The sequence below is a fragment of the Malus sylvestris genome, chromosome 10, assembly GCF_916048215.2.
Source record: "Malus sylvestris chromosome 10, drMalSylv7.2, whole genome shotgun sequence".
NCBI lineage: Eukaryota > Viridiplantae > Streptophyta > Magnoliopsida > Rosales > Rosaceae > Malus > Malus sylvestris.
The window spans coordinates 14,040,892-14,061,029 of NC_062269.1; the positions used below are offsets into that span (position 1 = coordinate 14,040,892).

The 20,138-nt window shown below is 36.5% G+C and overlaps 1 protein-coding gene, 1 long non-coding RNA gene and 1 pseudogene across 2 annotated transcripts; all 3 read right to left on the minus strand.

Moving 5' to 3' along the window:
* Positions 1-3,872: 3,872 nt before the first annotated feature.
* Positions 3,873-7,798, minus strand: LOC126584689 (alpha-amylase-like; annotated as a pseudogene).
* A 1,917-nt stretch (positions 7,799-9,715) lies between these two features.
* Positions 9,716-16,841, minus strand: LOC126584690 (ceramide synthase LOH2-like). Its single transcript, XM_050249020.1, has 6 exons — positions 16,429-16,841; positions 14,652-14,860; positions 14,273-14,428; positions 13,941-14,126; positions 13,671-13,849; positions 9,716-10,098 (listed from the first exon to the last, which is right to left on the minus strand). The coding sequence occupies exons 1-6, from the start codon at positions 16,543-16,545 to the stop codon at positions 10,079-10,081; spliced, it is 867 nt and encodes a 288-aa protein (XP_050104977.1). The 5' UTR covers positions 16,546-16,841; the 3' UTR covers positions 9,716-10,078.
* On the minus strand, positions 10,301-13,662 carry LOC126584691 (uncharacterized). Its single transcript, XR_007610081.1, has 2 exons — positions 12,169-13,662; positions 10,301-10,583 (listed from the first exon to the last, which is right to left on the minus strand). It is a non-coding gene; the product is annotated as an uncharacterized LOC126584691 (long non-coding RNA).
* Positions 16,842-20,138: the final 3,297 nt, after the last annotated feature.

Genomic DNA, 20,138 nt, shown 5'->3' on the forward strand with positions numbered 1-20,138 from the left:
ATTTAACGGAGGTATGACATTGCAACGAATTTATAAGTTGAGGTATAAAATTGCAATGTTTAAAACATGAGATATGATATTGTAGTTCGACCCAAAATTAAGGTAGTTTAGTGTAATTACCCCATATAGTTTATACATGTACATTAGTCAGGAGAATCACTTTGATACGAGCATCAAGTCTCAACAATGTGTATAGCAGTGTTCCAATGGTAGACTTACCCACTTTACCCTTTCCATCTCTTGCAAAACAGAGATGAAATGATGAATAACACAACAGACAAGTTTAAGAATTAATCTACTTTTATCATGTCATTAGGAGGTTTGAGGTTTACAATAAAACTAATCATTTTTGTCATTGATGCAACATGTCATTGAATATAAAGTATGCAAAAATTAATATGTATCACATGTACTATAAGAACTAATGAATTACTTCAAAATTCGATTTTGTAGCATCTATGAAGCATCAATAAAATGACAAGTGATAGCCATAAACCCTCTCTGTGATGCCTTCTCCCATGATGAATATGGCTCCTAGTCCTATGCACAATCAAATGTATGCTTCTCTTTCATATGCCATGCCTTCCATGTCTACTTCTACATCAACTGCAATTCCTTAGCAAGTTTGGTTAACCGACTCTACTGCAACCAACATATGACACATGATCTGAACAACTTATCCCTGGCTTCACTATATCCCCAACATGATACTGTGCAGATTGTTAATGGGCAAGGTTTGTATGTTACACGTATAGGAGATTCTCTCTAAAGAACTCATATTCAATCCATCAAATTAAACTCAGTTCTTTATGTTCCCAAATTGTCTCATAATTTGTTTTCAGTTCATAAAATTTGTTTGGACAACAATTGTTGGCTAATTTTCGATGCTCACTGTTTTTGGATTCAGGACAAGGCCACAAGGAGAATCTTGTTTAAGGGGCTTTACAATAATAGACTTTATCATATACCTTACTTAACTGCCTTTTCTTCTGCACCAGTGTTCTCAGCAAATCAAGTTATTGCCTGTTTTGGGAAACTTGTCACTTCTACCTTATGGCATAGCCGATTAGGTCATCCTTCAAACCCTATTGTTTCTCATATACTTCATAAGTCTAAAGTGTCTGTTGTAAAGGATACATCTCCTATTGTTTGTCAAAGTTGTCTGGAAGGAAAGTTCCAAAACTTCCTTTTCAATCAGTGTTAACTAGGTCTGTAATCCCATTTGAAGTCATCCTTAGTGATTTGTGGGGACCTGCACCATGTATATCCATTGATTGGTTTAGGTACTATGTCATTTTTGTTGATGAATGTTCCAGATTTTGCTGGATGTTTACCTTAATCAATAAATTAGACTTTTCGTCTATCTTTGCTACATTTTATTAGTTTGTGTATACTCAATTTTCAGCAAAGATAAAAATATTGCAGAGTGATGGGGGATGAGAGTATATAGGAAAAACATTTCAATCTTTTCTCACTAAAAATGGTTTTGCTCACCAAAAGTCTTGTTTATATACCCCAGAACAAAATAGATGAGAGAAAATACAAACATGTTGAAACTGCCATTACACTTCTGCAAAATGCCAAGTTACCATCAAAGTTTTGGACTTATGGTTGTCAAACAACCATCTACCTTATAAATAGAATGCCATCTTCTGTTATCAATCATAATTCACCTTTTGAAAGTCTTCATTCTGCCATACCTGAGATCCAGCATCTTATAGTATTTGGTTGTTCACGTTATCCTTTTTAAAACCTTATAACACCACCAAATTGCAACCTAAGACTTTTAAGTGTATATTCTTGGGTTATGCGAGTTGTTATAAAGGTTATATATGTTATGAGCTAAGTCATAAGAAAACCTATATCTTAAGACATGTCATATTCGATGAGTTAGATTTTCCTCATGTATCTTTTACTGCAAAACCACAACATTCACCCACATCAAATGTCCTAGCCATTTCCCCTTCTTTGTTCCCTAACCTTTAGAATATTTTGGTGTCCCCTATTGAACCATCTCCACCACCAACTATACCTCTACCACCATCTCCACCACCAAATATACCTACATCTCAGTCCATTATTGCACAAGATTCTCCTGCAGCGGTGGCACCTGAGTTTCGTACTGATAGTTTGCAAGTGGTTATGAGTATACCACCTATGAATCTTCATCTTATGCAAACTTGGTCTAAAAGTGGCATTTTTAAGAAGAAAGCTTTTATTGCCTCAATACACAGTGCATCAATTTTTGTTCTTACACATACAGAACCTGCAACTTATAAAACTGCTTTGAAGGTTCCAATGTGGTTTGATGCTATGAAAGAGGAAATTGAGGCATTGCATTCGCAAAACACTTGGAGCTTAGTTATTCTTCCTTATCAGAAGAATTTGGTGGGTTGTAAATGGGTGTTTAAGGTTAAAAGAAATGTTGATGGGACAATAGTAAGGCACAAGGCTCGTTTAGTGGCAAAGGGCTTTAGTTAAGAACAATGACTTGACTATGGAGAGACATTCAGTCCTGTAGTAAAAACAACACCTGCAAGGTTGGTTCTTGCATTGGCATCTAAGTTTAGTTAGGAATTAAGGCAGCTAGATGTTAAGAATGTTTTTCTGCATGGCATACTACAAGAGGAGGTGTATATGTCTCAACCACCTGGTTTTGAAGATGTTAGGTACCCTTCATTGGTTTGCAAGTTACACAAATCCCACTATGGATTAAAACAAGCTCCACAAGCTTGGAATAATTGATTACTCAGTTTCTGCCTCAATTGGGTTCTAGTAATACCTATTCTGATACTTCTCTATTTGTGAAGCATGTTGGTAGCTCAATTGTGATATTGCTTTTGTATGTTGATGATATTATAATAACTAGTAGCGTCACTGATGTTGTACAACAAGTTATTTCTGATTTGTGAAAGGAGTTTGATATTAAGGATCTTGGATTCTTGCATTATTTTTCTTGGGAATTTAGATTACCAAAGCCAAGGATGGCTTATTCTTATCTCAAGAAAAGTATATACAAGGTATGTTGAAGAAAATAGAAATGTTAGACTCTAAAGCTGCTGCAACTCCTTGTCTTCCTTATAGTAGACTACTCAAAGATGATGGTCAACCATGCACCAATCCTACTTTGTATAGAAGCATCGTTGGGGCATTGCAGTACCTTGTGTTTACAAGGCTGGATATTGCATTTTCTGTTCATTAGGTTTGCTAATTTATGCAGGTTCTTATGGTGTCTCATTTTACAGCAGTTAAGCGCATTTTAAGATATCTCAAGGGTTCTTTGTCTAATGGGATTACCTATACCAAAGGAGATGCTGACTATGCAGGTGACCCAAATGACAAGTGGTCTACAACATGATTGGTTGTGTTTCTGGGTAATAACCCTATATCCTGGTCATCCAAGAAACAACAAAATGTATCCAGGTCCTCTACTGAGGCTGAATACAGGGCACTCTCTTCCACAGTTGCATAGTTGGATTGAATTTAGCAATTACTCCATTTTCTGTGGATCAAACTTCAGTATACTCTAGTATTGTTCTATGATAATATGTTTGCCATGCCTTATCCTTCAATCCAGTTCAACATCAGCGAACTAAACATATTGAGTGGATGTACACTTTGTCCGAGAGAGGGTTGCTGCAAAGAAGCTTTTGGTTCAATTTGTATCCTCTTCTGAACAGTTTGCTGATATACTTAACAAAGGACTTAGCTCTCCTCTTTTCAACACTCACTGCTCCAATCTTATGCTTGGATCATCCAAACATGAGTTTGAGGTGGGATGTTAGAGTATGAAGAATGAATAATGAGGATTGTGCCACTCATCAGTCATTGAGGAGATAGATTACACTAGGCAGTTATAAAGGTTGTTAGGCTTAGCTGTAATGGATAATCTTGTAATAAGGATAAGGTTATTGTAATAAGATCAGAGAAGATATAAGTGTAAGATTGTGGAAAGATTCATTTTGACAGAAAATGATCAAAGATTTTAGTATCTTCTCTCTCAAGCTTTCTCTCTTTTCTTTTGATACCCTTCTCTCTGTTTTTTATATTATTGAGTGCTCCACTATGGTTAACATCCAGAAGTCGAAATGCGGAAGTTTGAAGGTATAAGTTGGCCTACGTCGCTCTTCGGACCAATCTTGACGATGATTTTCTCATCTATGGCAGTTACATAGACATCTGCATCAGCTGCTAGAATGCGCAAGGCAATGCCGGGTTTGATCCCATTTCTCTATCTGATTGCAGTGAGTTTAGAGATCGACTTTCAAGCCCCAGTCAAAGAAGTGGTCGTAAAACTGTTACAAAAATAATCAGATAACAAATTTAAGCATGTACCGTAAGATCAATTATAAATAAGGGAATAGAAATAACTCAAATGCTAATCAATCAGTTCTTTCTCTGCCACAAGTCTCACATTTTTTTTTTTATATTTATATAGATTGGAAAGGTAGTTCATCGTAAGGAAAGATGGCAAATTTCTAGCTTGTGAAAACGTAAAACTAACACCATTGTTGACAAACTCTAATACAGGTGGACCTTATCACTTCATGTGGACCGAGTTTTATTAGTGAATGTGTCAACAATGGTGTGAATTTGGTTTGCCTAGCGTTACTCAAAGCTAGATGAAAAAGAGCTTACAATTGATGAGATTCTTGGATGGGTGAGAATGTAGGCATATCCTTGAATGGCCTTACCAGATGGAAACGGCCACATGTTGTGGAGAACCTGTATAATGATTGTCGATGAAAGTTACACTATTTCCTGGCTTCACGCCAATCATCCCCGAAGCACCGCCATTGGAGTCCTTCAGCCGCCAAAGCTCCCCTTGGACTGCAGCCTAAAGTATCCCTTTAGTTGTGAAATCAAATGCTGTGACATCTCCTCCAGCACTCTCCACCCATCCCACTAACGCTCCACGATGTGCATCCTGATCAGGGTTCGGATTTCCATCACTTCCATAAGAAAGGGAATTCCAAAGTTCCCCTAATGTGAAATTTGGACTTGTGTTTGTCGCATACAACTTGGTAAATTCAGGAGCATATCCCTTGACAATATAAAATCTCCCACCACTCAATCCGATATCAGTCTTTAACCAATTCATCCAATTCGAGAGCTCTTTCTGGACCCTAGTGTTTTTGTGGTCAATGTCAGGAGCGGCGCCAAAGTCCTCTCCAGTGTCAGAGTTCCCCTTGCCATCAGAATAAGCCGTGTCATTGCTGCAAATAAGAGATGGGCCCCAATCAAGACGATTATCGTCAATTCCTCCTTTGAAGATGCACCATATTCCTCTCTCGTCTTGCTTCTCTGCAGTTCTGTGGTCTATAACTATATCTGCCACAGACTGTATTCCATATGTGCTTACCAGTGACTTCCAATTCATCTTTGTTTATATATTTTGTATTGAGATCATAGAGCCTTCCTGGCATGTATCCGTAGAAAGGAAAGATATGAGGTGAAGCCTCAGTACAAGAATTGTCATATAACACAAAAACTTAAAACAAAATCTGGTCTGGACTAATGACAAGGTTCGAAAGAGAGTTAGGACAGATACATACCATCATCTGAAATAGCATGAGAGGGTGGAGGAAGACAAGCATTTGTGATTCCAGAACTAGCTAGGTCTTGTACAGACTGCTTTAAAATGTTGTACCATCCTCCTTTCTTGCTTGATTCCCAATTGAACCTCTGATCACCATCCACCCGAAAACACGTTAGTCTCTGAGGGAGGGAGGGAGAGTGACGGAGAGAGGTTATAAATACCTGAAATGGAATCTGAGAAGCAGTGAATTTGGATGTGAGAGTGATGGAGAGAAGGAAATAGATGAGGGAAACGGACCCAGCGTTCATGTCTCCTATGAGCTTGAAGCCTTGAATTGTTTTGTGAATGTTTTATTTCAATATATATAAACAAGACTCATCTTCTTTCTTTTTTGATTACCTTCCTCGCGTATGTATAAGACTGAATTCGTTTGATTTCTAAAAAGGATTACTAAACGTTAGCTTTTCGAGGAATCCTTCATCAATAGTTGTGAATGACTCTCAATCTTTTCGACCTTGGTTCCGTATGAGCAAGTAAGAAAGATTGAGAAATAGAACCATCTGATTTGATTCGTTCTCAATAGCCATGAGGTGATTATCTTAGGGTGATCCTTTTGTCGACGGATGCTCCTATTACACTCATAGTCTCTGAAGGATGAGAACCAACTCTGTAGCAATTCAAGTATTGTATGTCATTAGTCCGATCCTTTGTAGGAACTACCCGTAATAACGAACTTGCAAAATAAATCTCTTTATCATAAGGAGATTATGAATTTATGATCAATCTTAGGAGAAGAGTTGACTTGGTTCCAAAATCCTGACTGTTTTGGCAAGTGAAACCCTGACTGATACTTTGCCAAAAGACATGAAAAACTTGACTGTTTTGGTAAGTGAAATCCTGACTGTTTTGTTTAACTGAAACTCTGACCGCTACTTTGCCGATAAACTAATGACTGGGGTTCCATTCCCACTTCGACAGGGGTCTTGAACCATTAGATAAGTTTTCTGTTCTGTTCTTTGAAATTAAAGTGCAGTTCGCTGCGTCTACTACTTTTGCACATCAAATTCCAACCATGAATGCTTAACGGTTGAATTGGGTAGAGAAAATAATTGCTCGTCTGTGAAAGCTTTAGCAGTGTCGCTAGCGTTACTAAAGTTTGTTTGTCAAGTAAAGCAGTAGCACTGATTCAGATTCGGGTCTACTCTGAACCCCATTTTTCTTTTAACAATTAAGAAGGGACAATGCATGTTCACACACCATCAATTGAACCAGTTTAGTTAAAAAATTTAGGTGTGTAATATTCTCGATCGATAAGAATTCTTAACATGCTCTTGAATCAAACCAGACAACATTAACACTAACCTGACTTGGCCAAATGGTTGCTTCCAGAGAAATTCTACACGTAAATTGAATTAATATTCTTGTACTAACCTCATTGGGGCATTAATGAATCGAATTTTCTTTTTCGGTTGAGGACTACTATTTGTTTTTCCTCAATAATAAGCATATAATACACCTGTAATACAGAAGTTGTAGTTAGTTTTCATTCCAACAAGGGCTCATGCTTTTTCTCCCACACGCAGTAGTCATTTCCAAAAGTTGCAATTTGGTAGGTTCCCAACATCATACCTTGGACCAATCTTAGCTATGATTTTCTCATAGATGGAAGCTACATAAGATCTGCAGCAGAAGCTAGAATACGCAGGACACTGTCACGTCTGATCCGGTTCCTTAACCTGATTGCAACGAGTTTACTGATCTCCTCTTTCATGCCCCAATCGAAGAAGTGGGCGTAAAACTGTCACGAGGACAATCAGATAAACCAATTTTAATACCTAATGTAGCTAAAGTAATCAGTTAAAGACAAGTTCAGTAGGGCAACATATGACCCAAATCCTAAGAAAGTTAACTTTTTCTGTTCAAACAGCTTTGTGCTCTAATAACTACAAGAATCCGAACTCCATAGCCTCCTAAATCTCATATTTTATATCTGCTAAACGAGCACAAGCAAAGCGCTTACCAAGCTGTCAACTTTCTTACTTGAGAGAGGGTAAATCAAATTTAGAAACTTACAATTGAGGGGATTCCCGGATGAGTAAGAACGTATGCATATCCCTGCATGACTTTACCTTGATGGAAATGGCCACAAGTTCTGTGTGGAATCTGTATCATGATTGTCTACAAAAAGTCACACTTTCCTGGTGACAAGCCAATCATTCCCGGTGCCCCTCCATTCGAGTTCTTCATCCACCATACTTCCTCTTGTACTGCAGCATGAAGTATCTAACTGTTTAAACATCTTCTCCATCACCCTCTACACATCCCACAAGCGCTTGCCCATTGGCACCCTGATTGTACTCGGGTTTTCCATCACTTCCGTAAGCAAGGGAATTATCTGACTGTAACACTTCAGATGGATTGGATTGGATTGGATTGGATTGGTTGGAGGTGTAAAAACGTTACTCATATCCCACTCCATCATCAACAGTCAATACATTGGAAGCCAAGCTCAAGCATTATATTTGCATTAGCGTCAGTTTTGTTTTCGGTGGTTGCGTGCGTCTGCTATTTTTAACACCTCCGCACCAGTTAAGTCGATAGACAGAATTTGATCCACCTCTCTCTCAAAACCTAATAACAGCCTATTTGAGAGCGAATCTCTAAAAAACACTTATGCTCACATACACTTTGTATTTCATGAATGATCACTTATACTTATAAATGCATTTATTAATTAGAAGCGGATTGAAAGTTTTAAGAAGCAATTCGAAGTGCTACCAGCAAACCTTGCCGAAACAATTTGTTGTTTCCAAAAATTGCTTTAAGCCTTTTAAGGACCAATTTGGGATTGTTGTGCTTTTTCAATAAATTGCTTTTGCTATGCTTTTAGAAATAATTAGTTGCAAAATAAAGTAGTTAAGCGTTTGATAAATTGTATTTTTAAAGCTGGTACGAGTATAAAAAGCAATGCAAAAGTTGTGTCTAGAAGGATAAATAATGTCATTGTTTAAAATTAATAAGCTTATTACATGAATTAAAAATATTCTAAGACCATCTGCAACCTTTGGGCTAAAAGCCAAATTTTTTAGCCCGGAAAATTTAGCTTTTAGCCCAGAAACATCTTTTCTGCTCCAACCCTTCTACCCTAAAATTTTAGCCCGGAATTATTAAAGAATGAAATTAGCCTAAATTTTTTTCTTAAATCAATTTTTTTTTTTAAAAAATAAATATGTAGATTATTGTAAATTAATTTTATGAACATTTTAATCTAAAAAAATTTAAATTTCGATAAACATTTCGCATTTAGCCCGGGGGGAAAGCTGGGGGGTATTTGGCCCAGAAATAGCATTTGGCATTTAGCCTAAAATTTTAGCATGGGTTGGAGAGTGTTTGGGGGGTAATTTGGGGGGTAATTTGGCTTTTAGCCCAGGGTTGGAGATGGTCTAAAGGCTCAACTCCCTTTTTTATTAAAGCAGCTTTTAAAAGCAAACTACAGGTTGCTTTTAAAAGCTAATGTGTGGAGGTCATTGCTTTTAAAATGAGGAAAACTAATGAAAAAAACTTGAAAACTCTGAGTTTTAACGATAAAGACAAAATAAAGGGTAAAGTGAATAGTACCATTATTGATTTTTTAGTTCAAAAATGTGGTTTTTTGTTAAAGTAAACAATACTAGGTGCTTTTCGTTAAAGTTTCCTTTAAAATAAGCACCAAACACTTTTTACTGCTCAACTTTAAAGTGAAACAGTTTTTGGTTTAAAAAAAAACACCAAACTGGACCTAAAAGTACTTGGAGACAGAACATTTCAGTTGTATTTTTGTCTGTCCAGAGGCGGATCAAATGACACAATCTAATTGACATATTGGCGAATTTTTTGAATGTGAGAGCCTCCCCAAAGTGAAGGTTTTATTATCAATCAAAATGTAGTGGAAAATGCAAGAAGTTGAATTGTGCATAAAAAGCAGGCATGTGGAATTGGGACATCACAACAATCTTTAATCTTTATGGGAAAACAAACAAATTACGCAACATAAACTGAAGATGGCATAGCAAAGGGTCCCCTTGGAAATGTTTCTATTCTTGTTTTTCCATTACAGATGGAGAAAAAAAGAAGAGAGAAATAAGAGTTCGAAGCACTACTACACAGGAGGGAGGTCTTGAATCAAATCACATAGCATACCATAGAAATTTTCTCTTTTCTATATTGTGAATACCTTTCATTTCTCGATACAAAGGCCAAGTCGAAACAAGTGATTATCCAGAGAAGAATTATACAAGAATTGCCTTCTATTTATACACCGGAAAGGTTAACAAAACAAACACTCCACCGGGAAAGGCAAACAAATATATCATGAGACATGCTCCATGTTCCTACCTCCATACAACTACACATTAGAATCATCATAGAAAATTTGTAAATGGAAGAAATTATCAAAGCCCTTCCTACAGATAATGACCATTTTAGAGTGCAGCGATAAACCATGTCAAAAGCAGTCTCCTCATCATACTAAAAAAAAAAGAACTTGGGAAAATCTTCCACCTAATCATCGTCCTCTGAATCTGTAAACATGCAGAAAAACAATCTTTAGAAAAAGGGAGACAAATCCAATCACTAAAGAGACATCACTTTTCACTTCTAAAATGTGTTGCATCATGCATTAATGTAGATGTACTATATATTGAAAAACCGCACACTATCTTTAATGTAACCAATGGCTATGGACTAAACTAGCAAAAATAGAAAACTTAGAAACACCAAGACTTATACTGGTTCGGCTGAACTTTTGCCTACGTCCAGTTGTGATTTCTCCACCACTCCTTTGATTAATAATAGAGAATTACAGAACTTTTGCAAAACCCTAGAACTAATCTCCTCTCTGTTGTCTCGACTGTCACAGTTTTCTCTCATAGATTTATACCTTGCCGTAACCTATTTATAGGCATAGGTTCGGCTTACATGTCCCAAAGGCTAATTGAATTCCTATTCTAAGTGGATTAGGAAAATACATTTATCCAAATCCAAATAGACTTCTAGAAATCCAAACCTAAATTGAATAATGAAAACTGAAATTCTTTCTTAAACCCTCTAGGACAAGAATCGGTATACCTCTAATTTTCCCTAAAACTATCATAAACCAACTAGGACACTTTGATGAGCCAAAAAACCTAACAATCTCCACCTTGGTGAGTCAAACCAAGTCTTGATCGTTGCACCCCAGAGTATCTTTGAACCTTCTTGAAGCAGCTCTGGAAATCTTCAAGAGTCTTCACCTTGGCAATCTTCTCTTGCTTGATTGCACCTCAAGTGAGGAGGTGCTACATTTTAATCAATCAACGAGATTGATCAAGTTCAAGCAATGCTTGAACTTCTTGGCCAGCATTATCTTTGTAAGGAAATCTGCAGCATTGTCATCCGTATGAATCTTTTCAATCCAAATCTCATTGCTTGAACTTCTTGGCTGGCATTATCTTTGTAAGGAAATCTGCGGCATTGTCATCCGTATGAATCTTTTCAATCCAAATCTCCTTAGACTCCACCCCATCTCTGATTTTGTGATACCTTGCTTCAACGTGCTTTGATCTTCCAGAAAAAACATGATTCTTTGCCAAGTGAATGGCACTTCGACTATCACACTTCAGCTTCACACAATCTTAAGTGATTCCCATTTGACTTACCAAGCCACTAAGCCAAATTGCTTCCTTTCAGCCAAATTGCTTCCTTGCCAGCTTCGGCCAATGCAATATACTTTGCCTCTGTAGTCATATCATCATCTTTGTAAGTTTCTTCGACCTTTTGAAGATTAGCTATGCAATTCTAGAACCTGCATACGTGATCTTCAATATCACCATCTTCTAGATGAAGCCCGAATAGTTCATCCTTTAGAAAAAGTTTATTGGACATGGTTTTGCCCATATAAACATTCTCCAACTTTAACCATTCTTCCTGGGCAGTCATTTTTTCGGTGATGTGTGACCGAACTGATCTTGTGAGATGGATCTCGACGGAACTCTTGGCCTTCTTGAGAACCTTAGTCCATGCTGCTTTTGTCATGTTTGTCGGCTTCTTACCATCGAGTGCATCATCCAAATCCTGCTATATCAGTACGTTCTTCATCATCCTTTGCTAGTCCGTGAAGTCATCCTTGTCGTCAAAGGGCTTTAACGCAGGTCCTAGATTCGCATTCATCTTCCCTTTTGACATCGTAGAACACTTTGAACCTAGCTATTGATACCAATTATTCAAAAACTGCACACTAGACCTTGTTTTTTAATTAACCAACGGCAATAGACTAAACTAGCAAATATAGAAAACTTAGAAAACACAAGACTTATACTGGTTCAGCAGAACTTTTGCCTATGTCCAGTTGTGATTTCTCTACATTAGGTAGAGAAATCACTAGTCCCTTGATTAATAATAACGAATTACAGAACTTTTACAAAACACTAGAACTAATCTCTCTCTCTCCTCTTGGCTGTCAGAGTCTTCTCTCTCACAGATTTATGCCTTGCCGCAACCTATTTATAGGCATAGGTTCAACTTACATGTCCCAAGGCTAATTGAATTCCTATTCTAAGTAGATTAGGAAAATACACTTATCCAAATCCAAATAGACTTCTAGAAATCCAAACCTAAATTGAATAAGGAAAACTGAAATTCTTTCCTAAACCCTCTAGGACAAGAATCGGTATACCTCTAATTTTCCCAAAAACAATCCTAAACCAACTAGGACACTTTGACGAGCCAAAAAACCTAACAATATACAGTTGGTTTAAAGAACACAAAACGGTTATTCCAAGTACAATGAATATTCTCACAATACAGCAACAGAATTTGAAATGTGGCCATCAAACCAAAATCCTTAGCTTAGATTATGAGAAGAGCTTTCACCAATACTTGGTCTGGGACTCTGAGGAGAGCAAAACGTATCAGCCATAGGACAATGACAGAACCCAAGTTCACAGTTTTTTACATGCATGCTCACATTGGGTTCTTTAATATCGTGTTCCTTTTCTAATGCGATCAACTATATTGTTTTACATTAGGTCAGGAAAGAAAAGTTGGCAAAAGTAGCATTGCCTAGCCATATCCCCATTTGTCGACAAGCTATTTGCAGCATGAGCCGAGAACCACCAGGTCGTTTGGGACAAGCCATACCAAACTACTATAGATGAAGTGAAAATTAAATTACTAGGACTAGTAGCACTCATGAATATTTTAATTCAATATGATGTAGGCTTAGTCACCAACCCTGGATCAGTTCCCTGGACCCTGATCAAATTTCCTTAAACAACCCATGTAGTAACAACTAAAATAAACTCTAAGCAGCCATTGAATTATAATATAGGTAATGTACGCCCCAAATTTACCATGTTCAAAAAAGACTAGTAACATGTGGACTTTTTATTCTAAGTGGTGTTATTAAATATCAAGCCACACACTTATTATCAAAGTGACTTTTATGGAAGATGAGAATATCGCGTTTAAGAATGGGAAAAACAAGAACAAACTCCGGAAATCGAAAAACAAATAACCAAGATAAATAACATTTAAGTGGTTGGGCAATATGTGCCTACATCCACGGGACAACAACAACAAACTTTCACTATATTAATAATGAGTACAACCAATAATCTTGCCAAATCTCTAGAACTAGGACTTGACGAAAAACCTGAAAGAACAAGAAATACACTATCTCTTTTCTTTTCTCTCGCACACACTTTGCCCCCTTATCAAAAACTAGTACAATAGCCCCTTTATATAGACATAATAAAGGTCTTCTTCAATAAGGATTATTAATCCTAATTGGAATCTAGCTATGAATCCTACTCCAATTGAGAAACTAACCCCAATTGGGTAAACAACTTCAATTGGGAAAACAACTCCAATTGGGAAAACAATTTAATCCTCTAAGACTATTAATTCCCAATAGACTTAGGACAACTTATCGTGGGCTGGAAAAAACCCAACAGAAGAAACTGACTAAATGCTTCAAGCCATTACTGGATTAATTAGAGAGAGAGGCAGAGAAAGTATACTTTCTAAAATATCATAATGTGCTTCACAAAATAAATTCCATAAGCCGTATACGACGTTGTAAAAATTAAACTTTCAAGCAGATTATATGGTTTACCTGATCTAATATCTTCTCCAACTTTTCCTCTATTGTTCAGCTGTCTCCTTATCATTGAGCAAATCATAACCCACCAGTATATGTGGAACACAAAAAGGGTAAGTAACATTGTATTGAATGCATAATACAGAGCTTTGGGGGAGGGCTTCGATAGATCCAAGCAGTCACGAAGATCATAGCTGGAAAATATCAACCATAAGAACAGATAAGTTGGAGGAGCCACCATACATGTAAATGCGGTTTAATAAATGATTTACCAAGAAAGCAGACCTTGATGCGCTTATGACCCAGAAGGGGAAGAATATTAACCGCAGTATGACCCATGAAACAGCAAAAAATCCAAAGAACACACTTGCCGCGAGCTCCTTCTCAGAATACTTGAAAACCTTGGCACTTTCCATAAATACGTCACTTCCGTCATGCAGGGCAAGAATGATTGAGCCAATCCGAAAAAAGCTGAAAGTGGACAACAACACGAAAGAAAATAATTGCATGAGGTCCTTCACATCACAAAAAAAAAAAAAAAAAAAAAAAAAAAACACAGCTAAAAAGTTGTTCTTTGCAGTACTGACATTAGTACTTGCAGAAAACCTGAAATATACCTTGTTATGTATGAGATCCCAATTAGAAGAACAGTAATTACATGGTGAGACATCATCACTGAGAAATCCTTCCTTCGAGTCTCCCATGTAAGGAGGGCAGCAATGCTGTAGCTGTAGAATCCCAACTGACACATATAGAAAAGCTTTAGGGGAAGCCTGAAATGAGAAATGATAGAGTCAGAATAGACAATTTTGGCCATCTACATCTGTAAAACTCAACTCACATAGATCTCGAGTTTTACATATTCAAGTCATTCCAAACAATAATGCAAAATTAAAGACATGACTGACCCATCTTCAGCAATTTAAAAAAAACAATGGTTATCTAACCAGTAGTGAGAGTTTTAGGACTATTAAGCCAACCGTATGAATCACTCACCCCAGCTCTTGGTTTGGCCAGCCTTTAAAGTACTCTTTTGTATCTCTGAACCAAGGCTCATGGTAGCCTATGCTAAGAATGCATGCTTCAACAGTGGCATAGTATGTTAGCTTCCACATTGACTCCGAACATTTTACAATCTTTGCCAGCGTGGCCATATCAAGCTTCAATGGAGCAGATCCCTTCCTCAACAACCAGACAGAAATTTTCTGAAAAGCAGAAAGGAAAAACATAAATATTGTAGTATGAGGGATATAGTTTTAAGGTAAGATATGGTTATAGTTTAACCTAAGATCTCAACACTTTTGAACTATATATATGTTTTTTTTTTCTACACGAACACTGTTGCTAATTTCACAATCAAATTAAGCACGTGTTCCAGGTAGTGTCATACTGTTTGCCTGAGACTGACACTTTGTTCATATATTTCAATTTGAATCTCACTTTTTTTGCATTCATTTGTGAATTGGTGAAAACATATAAATGTGGTAAAGCTGCATTCTAGCTACAGATGATGTGGTGGGGGGTGGGCGGCTATAGTTTAAGCCTTCAAGGTAAGATAATGTTTAGAGGGGCACACGTGAAGTTACAACGAGTATGTTGCTCCGTTACCATGGTGAAAATAAATGTCAAAATAAAAGGAAGATCATTTTTTTCATATCTCAAGAATAAAGTACATTGTTTTATATCCCTGCAGAACACAAAAACATTAGTTCACCTAGGATATGCTGTAGAACTCAGTCTTGACTCTAGAATGAACTTAAGCACCAAACATTGGGATGAAGCCAATATAACAGTGTGTAAACAGCCTATATTACCAACACTTGGAAAACCAGTTAACAATTCCAAGGGCATCATCTATTTCACCTTAAACATCTACAAGTTAAGGGTCTAACACCAGCACCCCCTTCAGATGCTACACCAAAACTTGCAGTACAAAACCTTGAACGGCCAGCCATCAGCAAGTTAATATGTAACTAGTCAACCTATACTCCAAAGGACCAAATCTAACAACTCAGCGCAAATCTCAACTTTTCCTGAAATCAGGACAAGGTTAAGCTACTACCAAGTTTAAGGGCTATGAAAATCACCATTTCCAGATGCCTAACCAGAAACCTGCACTATCAGAACCTTGAACATTCCATCATCAAACCAATTTCATAATAAACCTCACAACCAATATCACGGATTTGATAAATCCTCTAAACCTCAAATTCTTCGAAAATCAGAACAAGATTTCCCCCACAAACGACCACTAACTATATAATCCTCAAATAGGGCAGTTTTTTTGTGCTTCCAAATCACTGAAATTACTACACTAACTCAATTCAAGCAGATCACCATAATAAAAAATAAAAAAACATATCTGCTCTGCTCACCCACTAAAAGACCATTATGTTAAGATTCTTTCTCAACCATTAAAAGACTGACTTCGATTCTTCGAATGCGTAGCTTAGAAACTGAAAGTCACTCCTAAATGCCTTTACTTGCCATCAATTAAGTCCAATAAACAAAAGCGCCAATCTAACTAGGATAGCAGTTTAAAACTTAAAAAACAATTCTTCAACAAAAAAAAGAAAAGAAAATGCTAGTAAAAGACAAAAAAGCAAAGCAGGACAAGATAAAGTGATAATACAATTCAAGATTTTCGTTTTCTTTCTCTTTTTCCTCAATTTTCTTAGAAGCCAAACAGAACCCCACCAACTTTCCCAGAAAATTCAACAGAAACCTAAAGCTTAAGCTACTTGAAATGGCAACAAATAACTCGAAATCTTACGCGAAAGATGAATCTGTCAAAGAAGAGGCGAGCAACGAAAAATCCGAAAGCGAAGTAGACAGCGATGAGGAAATCCCATGAGTCCGGTGCCACATTGTGGCTCCAGAACGAATCCATGGGCGGTGTCTTGGAACCAGGGCTCGGCCGAAGAGCATCAATCAGCGGATCAAATTCCAGTACAGCTTCCGACCTCAATGGATTCGATCAATCAGCAACCGCATTGCAACAATTGCACGCGATTTTCTTCCATTTCCCAATCTTGGGGATCTGTATTTGCCCTAATTATCTCTCGGTGCGGGAACGAAATTGGGGATTTTGCTGGTTAGGGAAGGAGTGTGCGAGCACGTAAGGGGGAGAGAGAGGTGAATGGCAATGGATCTTGTGCTTTATTTTTCTTGTATATTTTCAGTGTCCGGTATTATTTCGTAAAGGGTTTTTATCACGGCTGTTACTGAAATTTTACCTTTCAAATAAAGTGGTCTCGAAAATAAAAAATTGAGAAAATTAGAGCATTTTTAAGGGAAATGTCAAATTTAAAATTTCAAAATGATATTTGTTGGTCTATGTAGCAATTAGCATTTTATACAATTTTTTAAATCTCTTGTGAAGTTCAATTATTGAGATAAATAATCAAATACTTGTAATACAAAATAACATTTATTAGAAATTATTAAATGGATTTGACACTTGTTGTCATATTTGACAACAGAAGGCCTTACCTTCAAATGATTCAACACCATGTAAGAAACTAAAGGCTCAATTGAAAGAGTTTGCTGCCATGTTTTATTGTTATATGCCCTACAATTTTTCTATTGGTTTAAGATTAAACATTTATTCCCTTTAAAGAGTTGATTAAAGTGCTTTAATCAATTATCACCTCAATAATTTTCTATTTATTTAATTTCCATGTCATTAATATAAATCCATTTATGTAGAGGCTTAAGGTAGCTTAGCGACTAACTGCTTATAATATAGGAATTTAATTTCATCAATCTCCATTAAATGACTCTTTTAATAAATAAGATTAAAAAATTAATTTAACTAATTTCTCATTATGAGAATTAAAAAAAGAAAGAGAACTATCCATTAAAAACGTCTCAATGCAAAAAGTCACAACTCCTTCACCAAAACTGAACTAAAATAAAAAATATGGGCAATTTAGTAATTACATGAACATAAATTTTGCTGTTTTTTACAATAACTTCACAGCGAAGTTAGTATAACATGCCCTATTTAAAAAAACTATACTTAAACTTATCGTATATTTGAGAACAAAAGTACCGATTTTTGATACGTTAAGATTTTATATGTACCGTGAAACCAAATATACCAGTCCAAATGTATAATAAAACCAAATGTGCCCATTGTCAGGTCATTCTTTTGGTATGTTTAAATTCCAAATGTACCACGAAACCAAATGTAAGAAAAATTAAAGGTACCTATATTATGCTTTGGGGTATTTTCATTTAAATAATCAAATGCACCTGACAATTATTTTTACAAATATTCTAACTCAATTCACGAAAATAAGAGTTATAATAAATAATAAAATAAAATTTGGCAGCACCATAATAAGATGAATAATAAATGCATAGATATGAGATAATAGGAAAAGCAAAAAATAGAAATCAAACGAAATGCCCAGTGAAGAAGTTGTGAAAACCTAAACTTCTAAAAAACTGAATTGATCACCAAAATTTTACGAATATATTTAATCAAATTTTCAAATGAAGCTTAAGTTTAGCCTAAGAAATTCAAAGTTGAGACGCCTATATCGAACACTCTTAAAAAATTTATCATTTTTTCGCAAATGAATGCAATCTTTCCGTTAACTTTTTGTAAATATTTTATTATTTTTTCCAAACCAATGCACCGACACCAAACTTTTCTCATTTCTCTCACTCCATCTCTCTCCCCATTGAAGAAAGCTCGAAGGCTTCAAAGTTGTTGCAAATCTAATAACAGTTTTCCATCATTCACTAGTCCTTAACCGAAAAAAATATGAAAAATGTTCTAATTTAAATCTTTTATTTTTCGAAGTTTCATTTCAACCTAAAAATTCTTATTTTCATTTTTTTTTTCTTCGGAAAAGCAATATGGAGTTTGATGGTGTTGTAGGAATGTTTGTTGAAAGGCTTGGCACTTAAAGGATCAAAAACTCTTCGCCAACTGAGATATAGGATAAATAATTAGTCGAAATAGAAGAACTTGTTGTTTAACCAAACTATGAATTCTTTTAAACGAATACTGGTTTTACAGGTTTGGTGTTGTTTAACTAAACTATCATCTTCGCTAGTTGCTTCTGGGGAACTTTGTTTAACCAAACAGTATTTGTGCTGACAATTAGTAAGGAAGTTAGCATTTTTCTTAAGTGTGAGATTCACGAAAAGCGTTGATTTGTGTGTTGAGTTGAAGATCTTCTCTACATTCCAAATCCTCTTATATTTATAGCGATGATTCCTTGATGGCCAAGGGTGTGAAATCTCGTTCTCGGATTTCACTGTTTAAAATTACGTATTCTGTATTTAGTAATCTTATTCGTAGTTTTGACGCTTTTATCGTATTTGATCCCTATATATTTTTTTTTTCACTTATCTTTATATATTTGGATAGTACTTATAAATATAAATGCGTGGGCACAAACGGAATGTGATTCGGAATTATAACGAAGATTTTATGAGGTTTTGAACATCGAAGATATTTTGATAAATTGATAATTAATTAGACATGTGATATTTTTGTCTAACCATTGGGTGAGTGCCAAGACACACCCCGACTCGGGATGTCCTCTAGGACACCGAATCGAGCTGTCCTAGCCGACACCTGGAATGTGACGAAGCCATAAAGTATGATGATGTGGAAAAATGTGAATAAATTTAAACCTAAGAGTGCCTAAAAACCAGAGTGCGCTGGTGAACAGGAATGAAACCACTTCACACGTGACGTTAGAACATAAGTAAGTACAGTATAGTGGATTAAGAATCATACCCTCAAAAGAAATCTCCAATACTAAGATTTGCCACGAATCCTCGACAATAAGAAAGCTCAGCTAATAAAACCTGGAGGGTGAAAACAAAACAAGAGTGAGTGGCCCTAGAAATAAATTTTTTAATAGAAGCCTTCTACAACGTTATAACCCCTCGATGTAACACATGTATAGTTTCCAGAAAATCATATCACGTATCAATGTGAATTCAAAAATATATCAACAGTAATTCATATATATACCACGACACAGCAACTCATCAGTAATATAAATAATCATGTGCTCAATAATCTATATTAGCACGCAAGTCGGAATCACCTAATGTGACCTGTACGACTGCACCCATATCTCATCAATCAATGCTAGCACATAAGTCGAAGTCACCTAATGGACATCCTGGGTCGGGGTGTGTCAATTTGGTATCAGAGCCAATCCCTGGCCGGAAGTGTGCCAACGAGGACGTCGAGCCCCTAAGGGGGGTGGATTGTAACATCCCAAAAGCGGATAATATTGTGCTACGGTAGAGCCGAGCCCGGGATGTGGTGGGGGCCCGGGCTGGGATGTGACAGCCACGTGGGCACCTAAAATTTCTGGAACTCTCACTCTCCTCCATTTTCTCTCCCGTTCTCTCTCTAGAATTCTCTCACTTTCTCTCGACTCTCCCTTTCTTCCCGTGAACCACCACCACCAAAATTTTGGCTTGTTGAACATCAAATCTGTGTAT